Source organism: Salmo salar, chromosome ssa21 (genome assembly GCF_905237065.1).
Source record: "Salmo salar chromosome ssa21, Ssal_v3.1, whole genome shotgun sequence".
In the NCBI taxonomy this organism is placed as follows: domain Eukaryota; kingdom Metazoa; phylum Chordata; class Actinopteri; order Salmoniformes; family Salmonidae; genus Salmo; species Salmo salar.
This window is the reverse complement of record NC_059462.1, coordinates 42,134,953-42,159,921: the sequence shown is the minus strand read 5'-3', so window position 1 is coordinate 42,159,921 and position 24,969 is coordinate 42,134,953. Positions and strand designations below refer to the sequence as shown.

General features: G+C 39.3%; 4 protein-coding genes across 4 annotated transcripts; 1 reads left to right on the top strand and 3 right to left on the bottom strand.

Annotated features, from left to right (window-relative positions):
* Nucleotides 1-1,713: 1,713 nt before the first annotated feature.
* LOC106582326 (gamma-crystallin M2-like) lies at nt 1,714-2,807 on the top strand. The gene is made up of 3 exons (XM_014165308.2): nt 1,714-1,865; nt 2,086-2,328; nt 2,450-2,807. The coding sequence occupies exons 1-3, from the start codon at nt 1,836-1,838 to the stop codon at nt 2,744-2,746; spliced, it is 570 nt and encodes a 189-aa protein (XP_014020783.1). The 5' UTR covers nt 1,714-1,835; the 3' UTR covers nt 2,747-2,807.
* Nucleotides 2,808-7,025: 4,218 nt separating this feature from the next.
* Nucleotides 7,026-7,953, bottom strand: LOC106582330 (gamma-crystallin M3-like). The gene is made up of 3 exons (XM_014165312.2): nt 7,858-7,953; nt 7,479-7,721; nt 7,026-7,355 (listed from the first exon to the last, which is right to left on the bottom strand). The coding sequence occupies exons 1-3, from the start codon at nt 7,867-7,869 to the stop codon at nt 7,074-7,076; spliced, it is 537 nt and encodes a 178-aa protein (XP_014020787.1). The 5' UTR covers nt 7,870-7,953; the 3' UTR covers nt 7,026-7,073.
* Nucleotides 7,954-11,871: 3,918 nt separating this feature from the next.
* On the bottom strand, nt 11,872-12,907 carry LOC106582327 (gamma-crystallin M3-like). Its single transcript, XM_014165309.1, has 3 exons — nt 12,844-12,907; nt 12,404-12,646; nt 11,872-12,271 (listed from the first exon to the last, which is right to left on the bottom strand). The coding sequence occupies exons 1-3, from the start codon at nt 12,853-12,855 to the stop codon at nt 11,966-11,968; spliced, it is 561 nt and encodes a 186-aa protein (XP_014020784.1). The 5' UTR covers nt 12,856-12,907; the 3' UTR covers nt 11,872-11,965.
* Nucleotides 12,908-22,357: 9,450 nt separating this feature from the next.
* Nucleotides 22,358-23,302, bottom strand: LOC106582329 (gamma-crystallin M3-like). Its single transcript, XM_014165311.2, has 3 exons — nt 23,258-23,302; nt 22,780-23,028; nt 22,358-22,683 (listed from the first exon to the last, which is right to left on the bottom strand). The coding sequence occupies exons 1-3, from the start codon at nt 23,264-23,266 to the stop codon at nt 22,402-22,404; spliced, it is 540 nt and encodes a 179-aa protein (XP_014020786.1). The 5' UTR covers nt 23,267-23,302; the 3' UTR covers nt 22,358-22,401.
* Nucleotides 23,303-24,969: the final 1,667 nt, after the last annotated feature.

Here is a 24,969-nt window from a genome sequence, read left to right as displayed (position 1 = left end):
AGAAATATCACATTTACTTAAGTATTCAGATCCTTTACTCCGTACTTTGTTGAAGCACCTTTGGTAGCGATTACAGCCTCGAGTCTTCTTGGCACAACTGTATTTGGGGAGTTTCTCCCATTCTTCTCTGAAGATCCTCTCAAGCTCTGTCAGGTTGGATGGGGAGTGTTGCAGCAGAGCTATTTTCAGGTCTCTCCTGAGATTTTCGATCGGGTTCAAGTCAGGGCTTTGGGTGGATCACTCAAGGACATTCAGAGACTTGTCGCAAAGCCACTCCTGCATTGTCTTGTTTGTGTGCTCAGGGTCGTTGTCCTGTTGGAAGGTGAACCTTTGCCACAGTTTGAGGTCCTGAGCACTCTGGAGCAGGTTTTTATCAAGGATCTCTCTGTACTTTGCTCCATTCATCTTTGCCTCGATCCTGACTAGTCTCCCAGTCCCTGCCGCTGGAAAACATCCCAACAGCATGATGCTGCCACCACCATGCTTCACAGTAAAGTACTTAATTGTTACCCAGAAATGATTTGATATTGAGATAAAAACGGCTGCATTGGGTATTTTAAGATCCCATTCAATCTATTTAATTAACAAATTAATACATTATTGATGTATTTGATTTAGAAATACATAATACAATTTGTTTTGTACAAATGTATTTAGTATCATAATTATCAACTATAAAGGTTAGTTAAGTAACAACTCACTTTTAATTATGTATTCACTGGTTACCCACTTGGCACACACTGGTTACCCACTAGGCACACACTGGTTACCCACTAGGCACACACTGGTTACCCACTAGGCACACACTGGTTACCCACTAGGCACACACTGGTTACCCACTAGGCACACACTGGTTACCCACTAGGCACATACTGGTTACCCACTAGGAACACTGGTTACCCACTAGGAACACTGGTTACCCACTAGGAACACTGGTTATCCACTAGGCACACACTGGTTACCCACTAGGAACACTGGTTACCCACTAGGCACACACTTGTTACCCACTAGGCACACACTGGTTATCCACTAGGAACACTGGTTACCCACTAGGAACACTGGTTACCCACTAGGCACACACTGGTTGAATCAATGTTGTTTCCACGTCATTTCAATGAGTAGGAATGTCGGTCTACATTAAGCCACTGTGAACAAAATATATATACCCATTGGTTCTTGAAGAATATACTTTATAAATGCATCATAACCTTAGTTTAACTGTTGTACACCATCAGAACGCAAAATATGAGCTTGTTTGAATCCAATGTTTGTAAATATTGTAGACGTGAACAAATGCTTTATAGCCTCCAAACATGTTTAAAACAGTAATTATCATATATTGGATGGTCAGTCCTTACATCCAGAGCTCTGTCTATGAATTTGAGAGTGATTACATTTCTCCAGGCACATCTTTCAGCTTTTTACCAAAACAGAGGTGGGGTGTGCTTTGGTATTGTTTCAACTGTAGATTTCCCCTTTAAGTCAATATGTGTGATTTCTTCTAAATGTCTTAATAAATCGTCTGCAACCTTTTAAAAAAAACTATTGCTCAATGTATGGAGAACCTTCCATTTCAAGGCTGTTACTAGCTACTCTCAAAAGTCTTTATGTTACTTTGTTTGAGAAACAGCCAATTGAGAAGCAGCCTTTCTAAAGACAGTGAGGGATCCAGTCCCTGGAAATGTGGCCTCAGTACGCCTCTATAGCATGGTGCTGGGTCAGGGGTTTGAACAATGGAGCTAGGGATTCTTTAGGTTTGGTCAGGTATAAAAGAAAGGGTTAAACCCGGTAGGAAGTCAGTTCAGCAGCAGAAACCAGCAGTACAGTGAGCAAACATGTCCAACACCAGCATGAACATGGGCAGGGTAAGAACAGGGAAGTAAAAAAAAAAAATGTATTCTTTAATTTTCATAGATTGTTCGACAAAAGGGCTGTAATGCTCTTGCACCCTAAACTACAACATGATAGTTGTACTTATCCCAATAACCTGGTTACCATTGTGACTGAATAGCATCGCAAATGTATCTAAAATGTTTGTTTTATAAAATTGTTTAATTTCTAGAAATGATTCCTTTTTATTTTCAGGCCACCTTCTACGAGGACAGGAACTTCCAGGGCCGCTCTTATGAGTGCAGCTCCGACTGCCCTGACATTTCCTCCTACATGAGCAGGTGCCAATCCTGCAGGGTCCAGAGTGGATGCTTCATGATGTACGAGCGCCCCAACTACATGGGAAACCAGTACTTCATGAAGAGGGGAGAGTACTCTGACTACCAGAGTATGATGGGAATGAGCGATGGTTTCAGGTCCTGTCGCATGATCCCCATGGTAGGTTGAGATATTTCATCTTAAACTAGAATAATCTTGTCATTGAAAAGAAATCTCTCATATCACACAAGTTTATAAATAATTTATCTGATCAATGAAACGTGTTCTTTCTTCCTAACAGCATCGTGGAAACTTCAGAATGAGGATCTACGAGAGGGAGAACTTCGGAGGTCAGATGCACGAGATGATGGACGACTGTGACTCCATCCAGGAGCGTTACCGTATGTCCGACTGCCAGTCCTGCAACGTGATGGACGGCCACTGGCTGATGTATGAGCAGCCCCACTTCAGAGGCAGGCAGATGTACATGAGGCCTGGAGAGTACAGGAACTTCAGAGAGATGGGGATGGGAATGGGAGGCATGGGCGGCATGAGGTTCATGAGCATGAGGCGTATCATGGACAACATGTCTATGTAAATTCTTAAAATGTTGTATGAACATTGCTGATTAAATTTTTTCCTATTTTAAAACTGCTAAATTGTCTTCTGTTTGTCATGCTTTTAGTCAAAGCACTTCATGTTTGAGCATTTCATTATTTCACACCCTGCATCTTTAACATTTCAAAGTTTCTGTGTAGATATGATTGTGTACAGTAGATAATTAAACGTTATTTAATTAGGCAAGTCAGTTAAGAACAAATTCTTATTTACAATGACGGCCTACACCTGCCAAACACTCCACCCAATCAGGGCCGGATGTGATACAGCCTGGAATCGAACCAGGGTGTCTGTAGTGACGCCTCAAGCATTGAGATGCAGTGCCTTAGACCGCTGTGCCACTTGGGAGCCCGACGTACTGTAGGCTAGATGTAAAATAATATCCAGTGATATCTCAGATCTTTAATTTAGAAAATATTACTCGATCCTGCCATGCTATTTTGCAGTGCACAATTTTAAGGATTTTCAAATAAACAAACTTTCAAAATCAAGGTAACAGTTATCTAAAACAATAAAAATAGGGTGAGGGGAAGGTGAGCCACAATTAATTAGCATTTGTTTCCATATCTAATATCTACAAAAGTAAGTATAAAAGTTGAAGAATATAAGTACTACGTAACAATGTGTACCTAAATGTGTACCTACATATGTACCTTAATGTGTACTGTACCTAAATGTGTATCTAAATGTGTAGTGTACTGTACCTAAATTTGTGCTTTACCTAAATGTTTACTTAAATGTGTACTGTACCTAAATGTGTACCTAAATGTGTATTGTACCTAAATGTGTACTGTATATACTGTAAATGTGTACTGTACCTAAATGTGTACCTAAATGTGTACTGTACCTTCTCCGCTATGCAATCTGGTTTCCGATCTGGTCATGGGTGCACCTCAGCCACGCTCAAGGTCCTAAACGATATCATAACCGCCATCTATAAGAGACAATAATGTGCAGCTGTATTCATCGACCTGGCCAAGGCTTTCAACTCTGTCAATCACCACATTCTTATCGGCAGACTCAACAGCCTTGGTTTCTCAAATGACTGCCTCGCCTGGCTCACCACTTCTCAGACAGAGTTCAGTGTGTCAAATCGGAGGGCCTGTTGTCCAGACCTCTGGCAGTCTCTATGGGGGTACCACAGGGTTCAATCCTCGGGCCAACTCTTTTCTCTGTATACATCAATGATGTCGCTCTTGCTGCTGGTGACTCTCTGATCCACCTCTACGCAGACGACACCATTCTGTATACTTCTGGCCCTTCTTTAGACACTTTAACTAACCTCCAGACGAGCTTCAATACCATACAACTCTCCTTTCGTGGCCTCCAACTGCTCTTAAATGCAAGTAAAACTAAATGCTTGCTCTTCAACCGATCGCTGCCCACACCTGCCTGCCCGTCCAGCATCACTACTCTGGACGGTTCTTACTTATAATATGTGGACAACTACAAATACCTAGGTGTCTGGTTAGACTGTAAACTCTCCTTCCAGACTCACATTAAGCATCTCCAATCCAAAATTAAATCTAGGATCAGCTTCCTATTTTGTAACAAAGCATCCTTCACTCATGCTGCCAAACACACCGTCGTAAAACTGACCATCCTACCGATCCTTGACTTCGGTGATGTCATTTACAAAATAGCCTCCAACACTCTACTCAGCAAATTGGATGCAGTCTATCACAGTGCCATCTGTTTTGTCACCAAAGCCCCATATACTACCCACCATTGCGACCTGTATGCTCTCGTTGGCTGGACCTCGCTTCATATTCGTTGCCAAACCCACTGGCTCCAGGTCATCTACAAGTCTTTGTTAGGTATAGCCCCGCCTTATCTCAGCTCACTGATCACCATAGCAGCACCCACCCGTAGCACGCGCTCCAGCAGGTATATTTCACTGGTCACCCCCAAATCCAATTCCTCCTTCGGCCGCCTTTCCTTCCAGTTCTCTGCTGCCAATGACTGGAACGAACTGCAAAAATCACTGAAGCTGGAGACTCATATCTCCCTCACTAGCTTTAAGCACCAGCTGTCAGTGCAGCTCATAGATCACTGCACCTGTACATAGCCTACCTGTAATTAGCCCATCCAACTACCTCATCCCCATATTGTTATCTATTTTATTTATTTTGCTCCTTTGCACCCCAGTATCTCTACTTGTACACTCATCTTCTGCACATCTATCACTCCAGTGTTTAATTGCTATATTGTAATTATTTCGCCACTATGGCCTATTTATTGCCTTACCGCCGTTATCCTACCTCATTTGCACACACTGTATATATACTTTTTCTATTGCATTATTGACTGTATGTTTGTTTATTCCATGTGTAACTCCGTGTTGTTGTTTGTGTCGAACTGCTTTGCTTTATCTTGGCCAGGTCGCAGTTGTAAATGAGAACTCGTTCTCAACTAGCCTAAATGGTTTAATAAAGGTGAAATAAATAAAATAAAAATAAAAGTGTTCCTAAACGTCTACTGTACCTAATTGTGTACCTAAATGTGTACTGTACCTAAATGTGTACCTAAATGTGTACTGTACCTAAATGTGTACCTAAATGTGTACTGTACCTAAATGTGTACCTAAATGTGTACTGTATCTACATGTGTACCTAAATCTGTACTGTACCTAATTGTGCACCTAAATGTGTACTGTATCTACATGTGTACCTAAATGTGTACTGTACCTAATTGTGCACCTAAATGTGTACTGTATCTACATGTGTACCTAAATGTGTACTGTACCTACATGTGTACCTAAATGTGTATTGTACCTAAATGTGTACCTAAATGTGTACTGTACCTAAATGTGTACCTAAATGTGTACCTAACTGTGTATTGTACCTACATGTGTACCTAATGTGTACTGTACCTACTGTAAATGTGTATTGTACCTAAATGTAGACCTAAATGTGTATTGTACCTAAATGTGCACCTAAATGTGTACATAAATGTGTATTGTACCTAAATGTGTACCTAAATGTGTACTGTACCTACATGTGTACCTAAATGTGTACTGTACCTAAATGTGTACCTAAATGTGTACTGTATCTACATGTGTACCTAAATGTGTACTGTACCTACATGTGTACCTAAATGTGTACTGTACCTAAATGTGTACCTAAATGTGTACCTAACTGTGTATTGTACCTACATGTGTACCTAATGTGTACTGTACCTACTGTAAATGTGTACTGTACCTAAATGTAGACCTAAATGTGTATTGTACGTAAATGTGCACCTAAATGTGTACTGTACATAAATGTGTACTTAAATGTGTACCTAAATGTGTATTGTACCTAAATGTGTACCTAAATGTGTACTGTACGTATTGTAAATGAGTATTGTACCTAAATGTGTACCTACATGTGTATTGTACCTACATGTGTACCTAAATGTGTACTATACCTAAATGTGCACATAAATGTGTACTGTACCTAAATGTGCACCTAAATGTGTCCCTAAATGTGTGCTGTACCTAAATGTATACCTAAATGTGTATTGTACCTAAATGTGTACTGTACCTTAATGTGTACCTAATTGTGTACTGTACCTAATGTGTACTGTACCTTAATGTGTACCTAAATGTGTACACACATTTTATATTTTTCTTACCGATCTACACAACCTTCTCTTTTTCAAAATGAAAGAAAAATTATAGAAAATGTTCCTAATACAAAAAAAACCAACTATGTATTTGGAATTAATTTGGAAAATGTTCTATAATTTTGTTCTTACTTTGAACATGTGGAGTAGGTTGTGTACATCAGTAGGACAAACATCTAATATAATCATATTTTTAGATTACATTATAAGGCTGTGCAAGGGATGTGTAGACTTTCACTAGGCACCGTAGCTACACATTGATAGATAGTACTTACAACTTTTACACTTGTTTGCGATATGTGTAATTACACCTTGACTGGTTTCATAGATATACGATTTGTAAACAAATGCAAATGAATTGTTGCTAATGTTCCTCTCACCCTATAATCATTGTTTTAGATAACTCTGTTATCTTGATTTTGAAAGTTAGTTTCTTTGAAAATCCTAAAAAATGTGCATTGCAAAATAGCATGTAAATATCTGAGATATCACTGGATATTGTTTTACATCCAGCATACATCTGTTGAACACATTCATATCTACAGTACACAGAAACTTTGAAATGTTAAAGATGTAGGGAGTGAAATAGTGAAATTCTTAAACATGGAGTGCTCTGAGTGTAATTATCACAAAAGAAGACAATTTAGCAGTTATAGAATTTGAAAACAATTTAATCAACAATTTTCATACATTTGAGGAATTTACATAGACATGTTGTCCATGATACGCCTCATGCTCATGAACCTCATTCCACTCATACCCATATCCCTGAAGCTCCTGTACTCTCCAGGCCTCAAGTACATCTGCCTGCCTCTGAAGTGGGGCTGCTCGTACATCAGCCAGTGGCCGTCCATCACGTTGCAGGACTGGCAGTCAGACATACGGTAACGCTCCTGGATGGAGTCACAGTCATCCATAATCTCGTGCATCTGACCTCCAAAGTTTTCCCTCTCGTAGATCCTCATCCTGAAGTTTCCATGGTGCTGTTAGGAGGAAAGAACAGGCTTCATTGATCAGATAAATTATATATAAAATTTGTGTAATAGGAGAGTTTTATTTTCAATGACAAGATTAGTTTATTTTAAGATGACATATTTTCAACCTACCATGGGGATCATGCGGCTTGACCTGATGCAGTCATTCATTCCCATCATGCGCTGGTAGTCAGAGTACTCTCCCCTCTTCATGAAGTACTGGTTTCCCATGAAGTTAGGGCGATCGTACACCATGAAGCAGCCGCTCTCAACCCTGCAGGAGTGGCACCTGCTCAGGTAGGAGGACATGTCGGGGCAGTCCTGGCTGGTCTCATAGGAACGACCCTGGAAGTTCTTGTCCTCGTAGAAGATGATCTGAAAACACAACAATAAAATATGGAAATATTATTATCAATTAAATATTACAAAAGATATAGCAATTATGATTTCCTTAACCAGCCATTAGTCAAGCATTAAACAACTTAAAATTATAGGATGAAACACTGCCTACCTTGCCCATCATGGTTGCGGTTGTTTCCTTTAGCTGTGCTGCTGCTGCACTGGTGTCCTGCCTGTTTTAACACTTACTTTTATACCTGACCTAACCCAAAGAATCTGTGGGTCCCATTGTGTAAACCCCTGACCCAGCAACACAGTATAGAGGCCTGTAGAGTGCTGAAGTGCTTTCCCTACATTTCCATGTGACTGGGTCCCTAGAAGACTTTAGAATGGGTTTTTCCATTTAGAAGCCAATACAACTGAGCTTTTCAAAGCAGTATACAATGGTCTGTTTTACACATTTAAAAACACACCAGATATTTAGTGAAACATGTTCAGTAAAAGTGTTATTTAGCTTGAGTTCGTTTTTAATGGTATAGCAGTGACATAATCCATAAATCTATACCAACAGCTTTCATTTTGCTTTCACGTGACAGTTAACTACTGTGTATAGATGCAAACAAATTAGTTAAGAAAATAGATAACAATCACATAGTTTGATGGATATGATAGTAGTAGATAGATATTACAGTGTCGTTAAGTAGTCACTCTTAATGAAAAAGAAATTGCCAGAACATTTATAATTGATTATAAATGTATTAATTATATATTTCCCTCATTCGACCATAAAAGTTGACCTATAATCTCCCCTATAGCTCACTGCCTCATTTTCTCTTTATTAGAGGTGTAATATAGCTTGAATTCCTCATATTTATCCCTGCAGTGTTCATATTAATTCTAACATGATATTTGCTATTTAGCAGACACTTCTGTCCAAAGCGACTTACATCCGTGAAAGAATGCATTTGCACATGGGTGACCCCAGGAGCAATTGAACCCACGACCCTGACGTTGCTATGGACATGCTCCTACCAACTGAGCCACACAGGACCACTAAACATCATTTCCTGGGGGCAGAATGATAACTTGAATTCTGCTTGCATACCTCAATCTATAACGCAAAACTCCAATTCAGTGTATGACGTTTGTGAAAGTCTAAGCTAAGGTGTTAAGTTAGGATTAAGCCCTTGCAGAACACTGTAACATATTTTGTGGTCTTGGACACCCTGCTTTAGGATGTTTTATTCTGGCCTTTGGTTTTTGTTATTGCCTAATCATTATACTATATTTGCTTCAACCTCTAAAACTCTAAGCCGTTGGGAGGGATTTTACTAAGCTAAAATATTGAATTGTTTTAAGCTGGTCATACCACGGGTCTGTCACGGTTGTCGTATGATGAAGGAGTGGACCAAAGCGCAGCGTGTGTATCGTTCCACATTTTCTTTAATAAACTGTGAAACTATGCAATACATACAAATAAACTGAATGAACAAAACAACAAACCGTGACGAAGCGTTACAACATACACTTACTCATAAACAATCTCCCACAAACCCAGGTGGGAAAAACAACTACTTAAGTATGATCTCCAATTAGAGACGACGATGACCAGCTGCCTCTAATTGCCTCTAATCATCCCAAAAAAGCCCAACATAGAAATACAAAAACTAGAACATAACAACATAGAAAATCTAAACTAGAAAAAAAAAACTGTCACGCCCTGACCTACTCTACCATAGAAAATAACAGCTTTCTATGGTCAGGACGTCACAGGATCATTTAGGTATTTGATTTTGAATTTTAGGACCCCTTTAGGTACAAATTTGGCCTTTACTACTATAGTCCATAGAAGTGCATTGAATAACACATTCATAAATAGAAAAAAAGAGAGTCAAAAAATAAATAATAAGGAACACGTTTTTTAAGTGTTTGTCCTATATCTAAGAGATATAAGAAAGCTCAGGAAATATTAACGTTTTTTTTTACACATACGTATTTCACCCCTTATTTTTGTTGGCACAAAACTACCTCCATTCATTTGTTTGGGTTACTTTCAGATGAGTCCCGTGACACTTGTGGGGGTCGTAGAGCAAAACGGAGAACACCATCGTGTTCGTGAGAGTCTCCCCTTTTTCGTATGCTGCAGACGTTTTTGTGAAAAGACCGATTTTAGGGAAGTCTCATAGTCTGACTAACATCGTTGTAGCTCGGCCACCTTCCACCATAGATGCAGAAGGCCGACATAGGAAGATGCTGAGGATTAAAACCGAATGATTTTGATGGGGATTTTTTTTTTATGTTACTCCCGTGTGTTTCAATAGACTCTTAAGGAGGCCCAATGCAGCCATTTCTATCTCAATATCAAATCATTTCTGGGTAACAATTAAGTACCTTACTGTGATTGTTTTCAATTAAAATGGTCAAAAAGAAACAAAAGTTGCTTCTTAGCAAAGAGCAATATCTGTATGTATATATAATATGTCCCCCCCACTTCTTAAACCAAAGATGCGCTCCTGTGTAAATGTGATATTTCAGTTTATTATTTTTTATAATTTTGCAAAAAAAACAAAAAACCTGTTTTTGCTTTGTCATTATCGGGTATTGTGTGTTGATTGATGAGGGAAAAAAAACGAATTAATAAATTTTAGAATAAGGTTGTAACGTAACAAAATGTGGAAGAAGTCAAGGGGTCTGAATACTTTCCAAATGCACTGTAAGTGGTGAAGATTTATGCACTTGATGGTGTTGGAAAATTGCATGTATTGTCTGAATTTAGGATTAATAATGGTTTATTTTGTTGAAGTTGAAGCTACAGTACATAACCGCTCCGTTATTGGCAATTTAACTTTTTTTTTGCATCAGCTATTTGAACAACATTTCTTAACATAAAGGCAGCAGGGTAACTTTGAAATAGAGATATGAAATACCCTGCTTTGTTAAAATGTTATCACAAGTTATGTCAAATTAGGAAATCAAATTGAGATTGGAAAGAAATTAATAATATACAACTTAACATTTTATTTAAGTCTGGTAACTAATCTTTTAAAGTTGAAAAGGTTAAAATTGTTATGGTAAGATTGTTTGACAGCATCTTATCAGCCAGTAACAACCAATAACAGAGATTTTCACTTTATGAACTCCCACTCCCTCGTACCCCCTCCCAATTTCACCACTGCTGGTGTAACCGCTGAGAGTTTAACACAGAACATGCAAATGGTTTGTGACTGATGTTCTGAACAAAATAAGACAACTGTGTTAAAATCTTCAGGACATACTACATGTCTAATTATTTGCCTTCATTAAAGGTCCAATGCAACCATTTTTATCTCAATATCAAATCATTTCTAGGTAACAATTAAGTAACTTAATGTGATTGTTTTCAATTAAAATGGTCAAAAAGAAACACAAATAGCTTCTTAGCAAGAGCAATAACTGCAATATGTGTAACTTACAGACCTTTAATTTTCATTGAAAGCAAGTCTAAGAAGCGGTAGATCTGTTCTGTGTGCTATTTATATGCTTCCCATTCTTAAGTTTCGTTTTTGTGTACACCATTTACACCAGCTTCAAACAGCTGAAAATCCAATTGTTTTGGATATAGAAAATATAATCCACAGCGGTTTAGATTGTACAATGATTTTCAACACTGTCAAAAAAACTGAAATTAGGCGAACCATTAGAATTTTTGCAACCAGGAAATAGCCATGCGATTTCTGCATATTGCACCTTTAAGGTAGTCCTTGTGCCTTCCTATAGTACTTGACAATCCATTTATTCACAAACTATTTTGATAAAAGTATTGTAAGCAACTATTTTATGGTGATGAAACTAGCTAGCTTGTAAAATTAATTTATGTTTATAATTATACACAAATTGTTATAGATGTAATTATGTCGAAGTGAATAAAATTCAACTACATTTTTTTTAAGTAACCATGTCTCAGAAACTCGAATAATTCTTTTTAAGAAAAATCTTGTTCCTTTTAAAAAGCATAAAAATGCTCCTTTTTCATTCTTTATATTATTTTCTTATAATTTGTACGTATTTTATTTCTTGCTTTTTTTGTATAACAATATATTTTGTATTAGTACGTAGTAGATAGTTGTGATTTTTTAAAACATTTTATGTGGTATTTAAATTAAAGTAAATATACCATGTCACTGATAACAAATCACTCAAACTCAGATTTTGGAGTTAAAATGTTTTTATTTTTTTAACCTTTCATGAATCGTCCCACATAGACCAACCAGAAATACATTTTTCATTAAACATTGGAGCATTTACATTGACATGTTGTCCATGATACGTCTCATGCTCATGCACCTCATGCCACTCATGCCGCCCATGCCGCCCATTCCCATGCCCATCTCTCTGAAGTTCCTGTACTCTCCAGGCCTCATGTACATCTGCCTGCCTCTGAAGTGGGGCTGCTCGTACATCAGCCAGTGGCCGTCCATCACGTTGCAGGACTGGCAGTCAGACATACGGTAACGCTCCTGGATGGAGTCACAGTCGTCCATCATCTCGTGCATCTGACCTCCGAAGTTCTCCCTCTCGTAGATCCTCATCCTGTAGTTTCCACGGTGCTGTTAGGAGGAAAGAACATCATAGGGTTACTTTATTGATCAGTGAAATTATTAACAAACTCATTTTGTTAAGAATACCACCATCAAAACATACTTTATTTTCAAGAATAGATTTACCAACGTTCAACCTACCATGGGGATCATGCGGCAGGATCTGATGCACTCCCTCATTCCCATCATACTCATGTAGTCAGAGTACTCTCCCCTCCTCATGAAGTACTGGTTTCCCATGAAGTTAGGGCGATCGTACACCATGAAGTTGCCGCTCTCAACCCTGCAGGAGTGGCACCTGCTCAGGTAGGAGGTCAACTCAGGGCAATCGGAGCTGGTCTCATAGGAACGACCCTGGAAGTTCTTGTCCTCGTAGAAGATGATCTGGGGATGACATACGGTCTGTGAGTAATACTGTCATGAAGAGAGAAGCTACAATAGATAACTAACTAAATAGACATTGAACTTGAACTACATTTACCCCGAAATGATGTCTGACATTATGAAATTGTTGTAGATGTCAAACAGTCTACCACATATAGATAGAAGAAACAGAGGGAAAATTCTGCTCAGGTTCATACCTTGCCCATCATGATGGCGTTTGTTCTTCAGGACTGCGCTGTGACTGCACTGAATTCCTGTCTGTGTTAGCCCTAACTTTTATACCTGTCCAACACCCAAAGAATCTGTGGCCTCTCATTGTGTAAAGTCCTGACTCAACAACACAGCACAGGGACCTACTGCTCAGTGTGGACTTCAAAGGGTTATTATCTGTCTCTGTATGCTTTTCTGTCGCAGGTGCATGTGTGTCCATATTGTGTTCAACATATAAAGAGTAAAACAGAAGATTCTAAACATTCATGACAACGTATTATACATATAGTGTATATTATTGACTCTACGTATGTAAAAACATATGGTTGTTACATCAGGTAATATAGCAATATGGCGATTGAACTTGACATTCGTGTCTGTCTTTAGTCATTATTGTAGAATATCATTCTGAAACATATTCCTCAGAAATATGTTATTAAATACTTAACACTTTGTCATTATTCTAGCCTAATGATACCAACAAAGGGCATATGTTCTTAGGAATATATTTATATTGATGAGCTCATAGTCTACAAATAGGAATTGTATATAATTTAGAACTGTGTTAATTTTATGTCACATGCTTTCATCACAGTAATAGTTTTAGGCAAAAATCTTCAGTAAATGTATTCAAACATCAGATGGCCACTATGTAACTAGTAACTATGAAGAATTTTTATTTCACTTCCATCACATTTACATTTACATTTAAGTCATTTAGCAGACGCTCTTATCCAGAGCGACTTACAAAATGGTGCATTCACCTTATGATATCCAGTGGAACAACCACTTTACAATAGTGCATCTAAATCTTTTAAGGGGGGGGGGGTTAGAAGGATTACTTTATCCTATCCTAGGTATTCCTTAAAGAGGTGGGGTTTCAGGTGTCTCCGGAAGGTGGTGATTGACTCCGCTGTCCTGGCGTCGTGAGGGAGCTTGTTCCACCATTGGGGTGCCAGAGCAGCGAACAGTTTTGACTGGGCTGAGCGGGAACTGTGCTTCCTCAGAGGTAGGGGGGCCAGCAGGCCAGTGGTGGATGAACGCAGTGCCCTTATTTGGGTGTAGGGCCTGATCAGAGCCTGAAGGTATGGAGGTGCCGTTCCCTTCACAGCTCCGTAGGCAATCACCATGGTCTTGTAGCGGATGCGAGCTTCAACTGGAAGCCAGTGGAGAGAGCGGAGGAGCGGGGTGACGTGAGAGAACTTGGGAAGGTTGAACACCAGACGGGCTGCGGCGTTCTGGATGAGTTGTAGGGGTTTAATGGCACAGGCAGGGAGCCCAGCCAACAGCGAGTTGCAGTAATCCAGACGGGAGATGACAAGTGCCTGGATTAGGACCTGCGCCGCTTCCTGTGTGAGGCAGGGTCGTACTCTGCGAATGTTGTAGAGCATGAACCTACAGGATCGGGTCACCGCCTTGATGTTAGTGGAGAACGACAGGGTGTTGTCCAGGATCACGCCAAGGTTCTTAGCACTCTGGGAGGAGGACACAAGGGAGTTGTCAACCGTGATGGCGAGATCATGGATCACCTGTCCACTAATGCCCAGCAATCATTTTGGAATTTACACTGTATATACTGTATATGCAGGTATAATTGCAATGTAGTTACACACTATTCACTTACAGTGCCTTCAGAAAGTGTTCATACCCCTTGACTTATTCCACATTTTGTTGTTACAGCCTGAATTCAAAATGGATTAAATAGATTATTTTCTCATCTACACATGATACTCCATAATGACAAAGTGAAAACATGTTTTTAGACATTTTTGCAAATTTATTGAAAATGAAATACAGAAATATCTAATTTACAAAAGAATTCACACCCCTGAGTCAATACTTTGTACTGTAGACGCACCCTTGGCAGCAATTACAGCTGTGAGTATTTCTCAAAGAGCTTTCCACACCTGGATTGTGCAACATTTGCCCATTAATCTTTAAAAAATGTAAAATTGGTTGTTGATCATAGCTAGACAACCATTTTCTGGTCTTGCCATAGATTTTCAAGGAGATTTAAGTCAAAACTGTAACTCAACCACTTAGGAACATTCACTGTCTTCTTGGTAATAAACTCCAGTGTATATTTGACCTTGTGTTTACGTTTATGAACCTGTTTCAATGTGAATTCATGGTGAAATCCCTGAGCGGTTACCTTACTGTCCAGCAATTGAGTTTGGAAGGACGCCTGTACATTTGTAATGACCAGGTTTGTTGATACACCATCCAAAGTGTAATGAATAACTTCACCATGCTCACCATGCACCAACTTCACCATGTCAGATGTTTTATATGTTTACCCATCTACCAATAGGTGTCCTTCTTTGTGAGACATTTAAAAACCTCCCTGGTCTTTGTGATTAAATCTGTGTTTGAAATTCCCTGCTCAAATTTTTGCTCCTGAATGTATTTCGTCTTGCCATAGCAAAGGGCTTGAATACTTAATGACTTAAGACATTTCAGCTTTTCATTTGAAATTAATTAGTACATTTTCTTGTTGCGTAATTCCTCTGGCCATTATGGGGTATTGTGTGTAGGCCCGTGACAAAAACATCTACATTTAATCCATTTTAAATTCAGGCTGTAACACAAAAAAAGTCAAGAGGTGTGAATACTTGTAAGATATATATGTCACGGTTGTCGTAAGGATTAGACCAAAATGCAGCGGGTATGTGTATACTCATCTTCTTTTATTCGGCAGAAAGAAGGGAAAAACAAAAGTATACAAAAATAACAACAATAAACAGTCCTGTAAGGCTTACAGCTATACAAGGACCAACAACCCACAAATCCCATAGAAAAACACCCCCTCTTAAATAGGACCTTCAATTAGAAGCAACGAGGAGCAGCTGCTTCCAATTGAAGGTCCACCCAATAAACATCACATAGAAATAGACATACTAGAACTAACATAGAAATAGACTAACAAAGAACATAGCCCAACAAACCCCGAAACACTCTAAACAAACACCCCTCTTAAATATGAACATAGCCCAACAAACCCCGAAACACTCTAAACAAACACCCCCTGCCATGTCCTGACCAAACTACAATAACAAATAACCCCTTATACTGGTCAGGATGTGACAATATAATATATCATATAAGTACATAATGTACTGCAATTATACTTCAAATGTACTGACTAGTCTTTTTTTTGTACTATACTGTAGTATTCACTATAGTGTTTACTGTAATATTTAGTGCTGTATTCTGTAGTATACTGTACTGTTTACAGTCAACTATAGTATAAATACTGTAGTAAAAGAAAACTGTAGTATATATTATAGTAATTAATGTAGTGTTTTTAGGCTTGTAGTATACTATAGTACTGCAGTATTCATGAGGACATTACTGTAGTATTTACTATAGTGCTTCAGTTTTATTATCTTTGATTTAGAAGTGGAGGACATCTACTTTCAGGAAACCTACTTAAGAAATACTAAGCTCTTTTCTATAAGCTGTAGGGAACACAATATTTAGTCTATACTTGGCATGTACGTTTCTCACTTACTGTATGGGTGGCACAAATTGCGATATGGGGGAGGGGAATGGGCAGGGTATATGCAAATTAAATACTTTAGTTTATACTCTAGTTAAAAAAGTGTTGTGTTTTTACGGATTGTAGTTTTTTTGGGAACATTACCGTAGTATTTAATACAGTGTTTTTGTGTGGATAATACCGTAGTATTTACTATAGTATTCTACATTATAATACAACATTCTATAGTAGGTACAACACATGATCGAGGGACTCTACAGTGTGTAGTATAAGTACTGTAGTATTCTATAGTAAACTGTAGTATTTTTTCATGTGGTGGCTGCGGTGGCAATAGACATAACATGCCAGCGCCTCAGAGAAGTCAATCTAAATGGCTGGCCAAAATTGTCAACGGAGCTTCCCCAAGACGTGTGCCCCTATTATGCCATAAAATAATAGTTTACAGTACAGAATGGGCTAGTACTGCGGGGTCAAAGGCTGCTGAATTCTATACAGGCCAACTGCATCAAGGGCACCCAGGGGCTGAGACAACAAAATGTAGAGCAAGGGAGACTAGGTACGGGCCCTAAATGTATGCTGACATAGAGAGGGAGGTGTCCCACTGTGCTCCCTGAAATGCTCTTCAACCACATTAGGCTAAGGAGCTAAATCTGTTGCATGACATACCTGAACTGCCCTGGTCGATGACTGCTGCAGACCTGTTCGGATGGTGCACTTGGTCCTGGTGGACTCGTTTTCAGGCTAGTTTAAACTGGACTACCTTGTCAGATATGAGGAGCACCACTGTGATTTGAAAACTGAAGAGGCTGTCCATGGGGTTCCCCAGTGTCTGATGACAGACAATGGAACCCTGTTTGTATGTAGGACTTTTAAGAATTTTGCCTCAACATGGGATTTCGAACTCATTCAGTCAAACGGGTTGGCGGAGCGCTGTGCCTTCAGCAAAAAGAGGCCCAATATCCATGCTGCTTTGCTTTCCCGGGAAGGTTGCTGTCTCCTGCATAGAGACAGCTACGATGCCACCTCAGAAGGCGCAAACTATGTGAGGAACCGTCGGCACCTGTTGCTGGTGCTAAGAACTGGACCCTGAACACAAAACTGTGGGGGGAAAAGGGGAGAGTACAGGGAAAAGTGAAGGAAAAAGAGAAAAAAGGAAAAGGAAAAGGGGAGAGTACAGGGAAAAGTGAAGGAAAAAGAGAAAAAAGGAAAAGGAAAAGGGGAGAGTACAGGGAAAAGTGAAGGAAAAAGAGAAAAAAGGAAAAGGAAAAGGGGAGAGTACAGGGAAAAGTGAAGGAAAAAGAGAAAAAGGAAAAGGAAAAGGGGAGAGTACAGGGAAAAGTGAAGGAAAAGAGAAAAAGGAAAAGGAAAAGGGGAGAGTACAGGGAAAAGTGAAGGAAAAAGAGAAAAAAGGAAAAGGAAAAGGGGAGAGTACAGGGAAAAGTGAAGGAAAAAGAGAAAAAAGGAAAAGGAAAAGGGGAGAGTACAGGGAAAAGTGAAGGAAAAAGAGAAAAAAGGAAATGGAAAAGGGGAGAGTACAGGGAAAAGTGAACCTGTCCCCACTGCCCCTGACACTGAAGCTGTGTCTGAAACAGTTTGACCTGAGCCAGCTCTCCTAGCTGGCGATAGTCACACGGTTTAGGAGGACAAGCAAGCCCAATCCCAAGTATGGCCACCTTGTTCATTCCAAAACAAATAGACAGATGGGCGTTGAACAATGGCCTGTGAGATACATTGAACATTGTTGTTGTTTCACATTAAAAGAAGGGGGATATATTAATGGGCGGGGGTTAAACTGGAACTAGTACACTATAAGTGGGGTGTATGGGGACATCATTAAGTGTGACACAAGATGCACCACGTATGAAATGCTAATGGTGAAGTAAACACTGGACATTTACACCAGCAGTAACGTTGTCAGACTCCCATTGCAACAGCAACATGTCCATTCCATACACAGTCTAACTCTCTTGGATTACATACTAATGTTTATCTCCAATAAAGTCAAATCTCTTATTTTCACTCTCAAATGTCAACATGTGAACATTTGGGAAGCGGGACAACTGTTAGTATTCTAGCTCCAGTTTAAGGTCAGGGTTAGGTTAAGGTTAGAGTTAAGTTCCTTTGGGTGGTGGACCATGCTAGTGACTGGATAAGGCTAGGGTTAGTTTAAAAGTTAGCTAACAAAAATATGACACTCACTGAGTCAAACAAAAACATGTCTGGTGTTTCAGTAACCTGTTGTCCAACTTTCCATATACTGTATCACATCTTGACTTTTCTTTTGTAATACTTCAACATATACTGAGGATACAAAACATTAGGAACACCTTCCTAACATTGAGTTGCACTCCCTTTTTCCCTCAGAACAGCCTCAATTCGTTGTTACATGGACTCTACAAGGGGTCGAAAGTGTTCCACAGGGATGTTGGCCCATGTTGACTCCAATGCTTCCCACAGTTGTGTCAAGTTGGCTGGATGTCCTTTGGGTGGTGGACCATTCTTGATACACATGAAAATCCCAGCAGCATTGCAGTTCTTGACTGCAATCCATGTCTCAATTGTCTCAAGGCTTAAAAACCTGGTTACGGGATTTACCAGGATTTACCGCCCAAAACCAGTCCCTTTACCTGGGATAAATAACTGTGAGAAACCAGTAAATTATAATCAATTATTTATATGAACAGCATGGCGTGAAATGAAACAGTTAAATTACATGTGATGTCTAAATCTGTCTTTTCTAACGCCTCTGCATGATGAATCATCAACCCTCAGGGTGGGGACAGACAGCCCATCTCAGTATGGACTGCAGTTCACTATGCATGTGTAGACCTATCATCTCATCTTGGTAACTTTTTTTTCTTGTGACAGGTAGGCCTACATTTGCTGCAGCATAGCCTATGCTATAGTCATATAAAGACCGAATACACGTCAAATTTACCCATCTCCATCTGGCATTCGGGGGTCACCTTGTTTTTTAATTATAAAGATGTTTTATTTTTTATTGCAGCTGCAGAGTTTTAGAGCAGCCTATAACTCGATTATCTAGCATTGCTTTAAATCAGTGCACAGCTGAGCACTCTCTCACGGAAAAGCTAGACTACAATAGCTTGCTGGACATCATTTTTTTCTCGCATTTCCTATACCAATAAAGAATTTGAAGAGGGACGCAACCTCTTTTTTGCTGAATGTTAAATACAGCAGCCAATAGAACTCACGGATATAAAATGTATTTATTCAGAACCATAACCATCCAATATTCATGAAGAGAAGTGAAAGCCTTCTGCATCTAATTCTATATTATTCAAAGATGTCATTTACATTTGAGTCATTTAGCAAACACTCTTATCCAGAGCAACTTACAGTAGTGAATGCATACATTTCACGCATTTCTTTTTTGTACTGGCCCCCCATGGGAATCAAACACACAACTCTGGCGTTGCACACACCATGCTCTACCAACTGAGCCACAGGGAAGCTATGATGAAGATAAGGACAATGAAACGTATTTCAATTAACTGTTGAAAACGAGGAAGGAATGAAGCAACAACATAGAGAGAAAGAGGAGGTAGGCTAATAACATTTGGGGAAATATTATGAAAGGTACAGTTGAAGTCAGAAGTTTACATACACTTAGGCTGGAGTCATTAAAACTCGTTTTTCAACCACTCCACAAATGTCTTGTTAACAAACTATAGTTTTGGCAAGTCAGTTAGGACATTTACTTTGTGCATGACACAAGTCATTTTTCCAACAATTGTTTACAGAGAGATTATTTCACTTATAATTCACTGTATCACAATTCCAGTGGGTCAGAAGTTTACATACACTAAGTTGACTGTGGCTTTAAACAGCTTGGAAAATTCCATAAAATTATGTCACAGGTGTACCTGTGGATGTATTTCAAGGCCTACCTTCAAACTCAGTGCCTCTTTGCTTGACATCATGGGAAAATACAAATAAATCAGCCAAGACTTCAGAAAAAAAAATGTAGACCTCCAAAGGTCTGGTTCATCCTTGGGAACAATTTCCAAACGCCTGAAGGTACCACATTCATATGTACAAACAATAGTACGCAAGTATAAACACCATGGGACCACGCAGCCATCATACCGCTCAGGAAGGGGACGCGTTCTGTCTCCTAGAGATGAACGTACTCTGGTGCGAAAAGTGCAAATCAATCCCAGAACAACAGCAAAGGACCTTGTGAAGATGCTGGAGGAAACAGGTACAAAAGTATCCATATCCACAGTAAAACGAGTCCGATATCGACATAACCTGAAAGGCCGCTCAGCAAGGAAGAAGCCACTGCTCCAAAACCGCCATAAAAAAGCCAGACTACGGTTTGCAACTGCACATGGGGACAAAGATCGTACTTTTTGGCGAAATGTCCTCTGGTTTGATGAAACAAAAATAGAACTGTTTGGCCATAATGACCATCGTTATGTTTGGAGGAAAAAGGGGGATGCTTGCAAGCCGAAGAACACCATCCCAACCGTGAAGCCCGGGGGTGGCAGCATCATGTTGTGGGGGTGCTTTGCTGCAGGAGTGACTGGTGCATTTCACAAAATAGATGGCATAATGAGTGAGGAGAATTATGTGGATATACTGAAGCAACATCTCAAGACATCAGTCAGGAAGTGAAAGCTTGGTCGCAAATGGGTCTTCCTAAAGGTCAATAACCCCAAGCATACTTCCAAAGTTGTGGCAAAATGGCTTAAGGACAACAAAGTCAAGGTATTGAAGTGGCCATCACAAAGCCCTGACCTCAATCCTGAAAAAGCCTGTGCGAGCAAGGAGGCCTACAAACCTGACTCAGTTATACCAGCTCTGTCAGGAGGAATGGGCCAAAATTCACCCAACTTATTGTGGGAAGCTTGTGGAAGGCTACCTGAAACGTTTGACCCAAGTTAAACAATTTAAAGGCAATGCTACCAAATTCTAATTGAGTGTATGTAAACTTCTGACCCACTGGGAATGTGATGAAAGAAATAAAAGATGAAATAAATCATTCTCTCGACTATTATTCTGACATTTCACATTCTTAAAATAAAGTGGTGATCTTAACTGACCTAAGACAGGGAATTTTTACTAGGATTAAATGTCAGGAATTGTGAAAAACTGAATTTAAATGTATTTGGCTAAGGTGTATGTAAACTTCCGACTTCAACTGTATATGTGCGTCAGCCTGCTAATTATACAAATAAGCCCTATTATATTTCAAAGTTTAAATCTAATTCGCTAGCCAATACTTGTACCTTCATAGGTAACATGTGCTGCACCAGTATCGCATGTTCTCTTCTTCTTTATCATGGTTTGAATGATGTGCATAATTCCAGTCCATATAATACAGTATAATACAATACAGTACAGTAATACAGCTGACACTCAAAAGGTTTAGCCTACTGAAGCTTGTTTAATTTATTTACCCAAGAGATCATATATAGCTTGCTACATCTATTGGCTTTTATGTTTTTCTGTTGTGCGTAATGTGCCTATATCACATATGTATTGGATAACGGCACAATCATTTGGGCTTCTTTGGGCTTGGGCTCATTAAATGTTGTTAAAGTAGGGCTCATAACATGTATTTAATATATGGCACGTCAGGGTCAGGTAGCATCAGATTTGAATGTTCATGCTGATTAAAGCTCTAATCATATCTAGACATTTATATGATTTATAATGCTTTATAATGATTTATAAAGCTTTAGAATTATATTTCCGGTTTTGCCGGGAAATACCGGGTTACCTGGTAGAAAAAGGGATTTATTCTCCGGATGGAACCCTAACCAGAACATCTCTCAAACCTAGAGTACAATCCTTTTTTAAATGTTTTTTAAATATGAATTGTACATCTCAAGTATGCGAGATCTGGTTGAAAGTGAAGTCTTAATGCAGTATCTGTTGAATTAAGGCTGCTACATGAAGTCTACATTATTTGATAAGTACAATACTGAACACTTGTTGTGAAGGGAGTAAAAGAGCAAAAGTCTTACAACAGATAAAAGCATATATTTATTATGATTAGGTGGAGTTTGATGGGGGTTTAACAGGAGTCCGTGATACGTCTGATGGAGCCGATTCTCATGTCCATGGGGCCCAAGCCCATATCTCTCAGGCTCCTGTATTCTCCAGGTCTCAGGTAGATCATTCTGCCTCTGAAGTGCGGCTGCTCGTACATCAGCCAGTGGCCGTCCATCACGTTGCAGGACTGGCAGTCGGACATACGGTAACGCTCCTGGATGGAGTCACAGTCGTCCATCATCTCGTGCATCTGACCTCCGAAGTTCTCCCTCTCGTAGATCCTCATCCTGTAGTTTCCTTTGTGCTGTTTTGGGGAATTTGATTGGAATTGCTTATCCATGTGTGGTAAATGAAATAAACAACACACTGAATTGAACCATGAAACATTAGCTCTTCTTACCATGGGGATCATACGGCTGGACCTGATGCAGTCGCTCTGGCTCATGCCCATCAGGCGCTGGTTGTCGGGGTATTCTCCTCTTCTGACCAGCATCTGGTGTCCCATGAAGTTGGGGCGCTCGTAGACCATAAAGCAGCCGCTCTCAACCCTGCAGGAGTTGCACCTGCTCAGGTGGGAGGTCAGCTCAGGGCAGTCCTGGCTGGTCTCATAGGAACTACCCTGGAAGTTCTTGTCCTCGTAAAAGATGATCTAGGAAGATATGGTTTTTATAAAGTTATTAAAATACACATCTTCAATGAGCTATGTCACCAGTCAAATATGATCACATACATAAATGTGAACTCCATCTAGGTGAGTTCACTCACATTTCTGTATTTTAGAATTTACATGATTTTTACTTAATAACGTATTGAATTGTTTGTGTCAGCGTAGACTTTGACCAACCCATGGAAGTCCACAACAGATATAGTTATCCTACCTTGCCCATGATTTCTTCTATCACTGACAACACTGCCACTTTGCTCACTCATCCTCCGCTGTCACTTTTATACTCAACTTGATTGCTAAATGATCTATGGTCCATTGTTTTTAATGCCTAACTCAGCAACACAGCATAGCGTGCTGTAAAGTTTGTTAAATCAGTCTGTAAATGGTTATTATTCCAGATTGTATGCATCTGGGGCAGTGCCAACTGAAACCCGCTGCTATGGGGAACAGGTGCATGGGGGCAGCGAATGCATCGACTGTTCTGGCTTTTTTTGTTTTTACCTTTATTTATACAGGTTAGTCAATTAAGAACAAATTCTTATTTACAGTGACGACCTGCCCAACACTTCTATATACATCAATCACGCTATATATATCTATATACACATAAATTACATTATACATATCTATATACACATCAATTACACTATACATATCTATATGCACATCAATACATGAAAAGCAAACACAAAACACGAAAAGCAAAACACAATCATATGAAACAAACACATTCTTCAAGGGGGAGTGAAGGGGAAGTATATGGGCCACCTTCCAGACCCTGGGGATGGTACCAGAAATACTTTTAAGGTTAAATAGGTGTTAAAGATGCTGCGATCAGAGGAGCAGAAAGCTGCAGCAAGGAGGGATCAAGCAAATCAGCCCCAGTCAATTTTTTTTTACTACAATCTTGAGCAAGCCGTCTAGCACATCGCAAGTAGAACATTGCTGAAATGAAAACAAAGATTCAAATCTGAGGCATTGGGCTGGAGAAATGTAACCACTCAAAATCATAGACAGAGCTATGGATGCAAGAACGGAACATCCATGATATCAACATTATCGTTTTAACATGTTTTGAAGCTATACAGTGTTTGTTTACATTCACATTGTTTACAAACATTGGAGTAAAACAACCTTATGTTTTTGGTTCTGATGGGGTAAGACAACTAAGCTCATAGGGCATTTCTAAGTTATATTCTTCAAGCGTCATTGAGTATGTATCATTTATTTGTAAGTACAAAAATGGATGTAGCAGCTGCAGATTGCCCCTTTAAGTCACTAACTTTGGTTAAGGTTGGTATCCAGTGGTGTAGTGCAGGGTAAACGCAAGTAAACACATTTTGCCCAACTGTTTACCCACCGTTTGCAGAAAAATCCATTGAAAGTATAGGGAGTGTTACCTTTTTCACCGTGACCGGCAATCAGAGTTCAACCACATATTTTTTACCACTACATCACTGTTGGTATCGACCTACTTTGTTTTATTTTTACATTTTTTATTTTATATATATTTTTTTTCTTAGACCTACTTTGTTGTAATTTTCATCCAATTGTCATGTTTTTCAATAATATTGTATAAAAATAGTCATATCAAACCTCAGGAACTTTATTGCATTTTGCTTAAAATAAGTCAGAAAGGCACAACACAAAATAGAATAAAATGGAAATATTTGTGATTCCTTTGGTGCCAATAATGGCACTAGGGGAGGATGGGATACCAAGCAATCTTCATTAAATCCGTTCCCAAAGTCTTCCCAACCCTGCTTATGTTGATGGTTTTCGAGGAAATACAATAACTCTGTCTCTTGAACTGAATGTTTTTTTTTATAGTCCATAATGCTTGCATTCAACACATTACTGTTGACTCCAAGTGATTTAGCTTAGACTAGGGATTATTGTACTTTAGTCCTAGGCCTGAGGGCA

Bases quoted from the DNA above. Each gene is read 5' to 3' on its own strand.
- LOC106582326 (XM_014165308.2), top strand. From the start codon at position 1,836: ATGTCCAACACCAGCATGAACATGGGCAGG. The intron at 1,866-2,085 runs GTAAGAACAGGG...TTTTATTTTCAG, and splicing joins CCAGCATGAACATGGGCAGG to GCCACCTTCTACGAGGACAG. The intron at 2,329-2,449 runs GTAGGTTGAGAT...TCTTCCTAACAG, and splicing joins CCTGTCGCATGATCCCCATG to CATCGTGGAAACTTCAGAAT.
- LOC106582330 (XM_014165312.2), bottom strand. The intron at 7,356-7,478 runs GTAGGTTGAAAA...TCCTCCTAACAG, and splicing joins CAAGCCGCATGATCCCCATG to CACCATGGAAACTTCAGGAT.
- LOC106582327 (XM_014165309.1), bottom strand. The intron at 12,272-12,403 runs GTAGGTTGAACG...TCCTCCTAACAG, and splicing joins CCTGCCGCATGATCCCCATG to CACCGTGGAAACTACAGGAT.
- LOC106582329 (XM_014165311.2), bottom strand. The intron at 22,684-22,779 runs GTAAGAAGAGCT...TCCCCAAAACAG, and splicing joins CCAGCCGTATGATCCCCATG to CACAAAGGAAACTACAGGAT.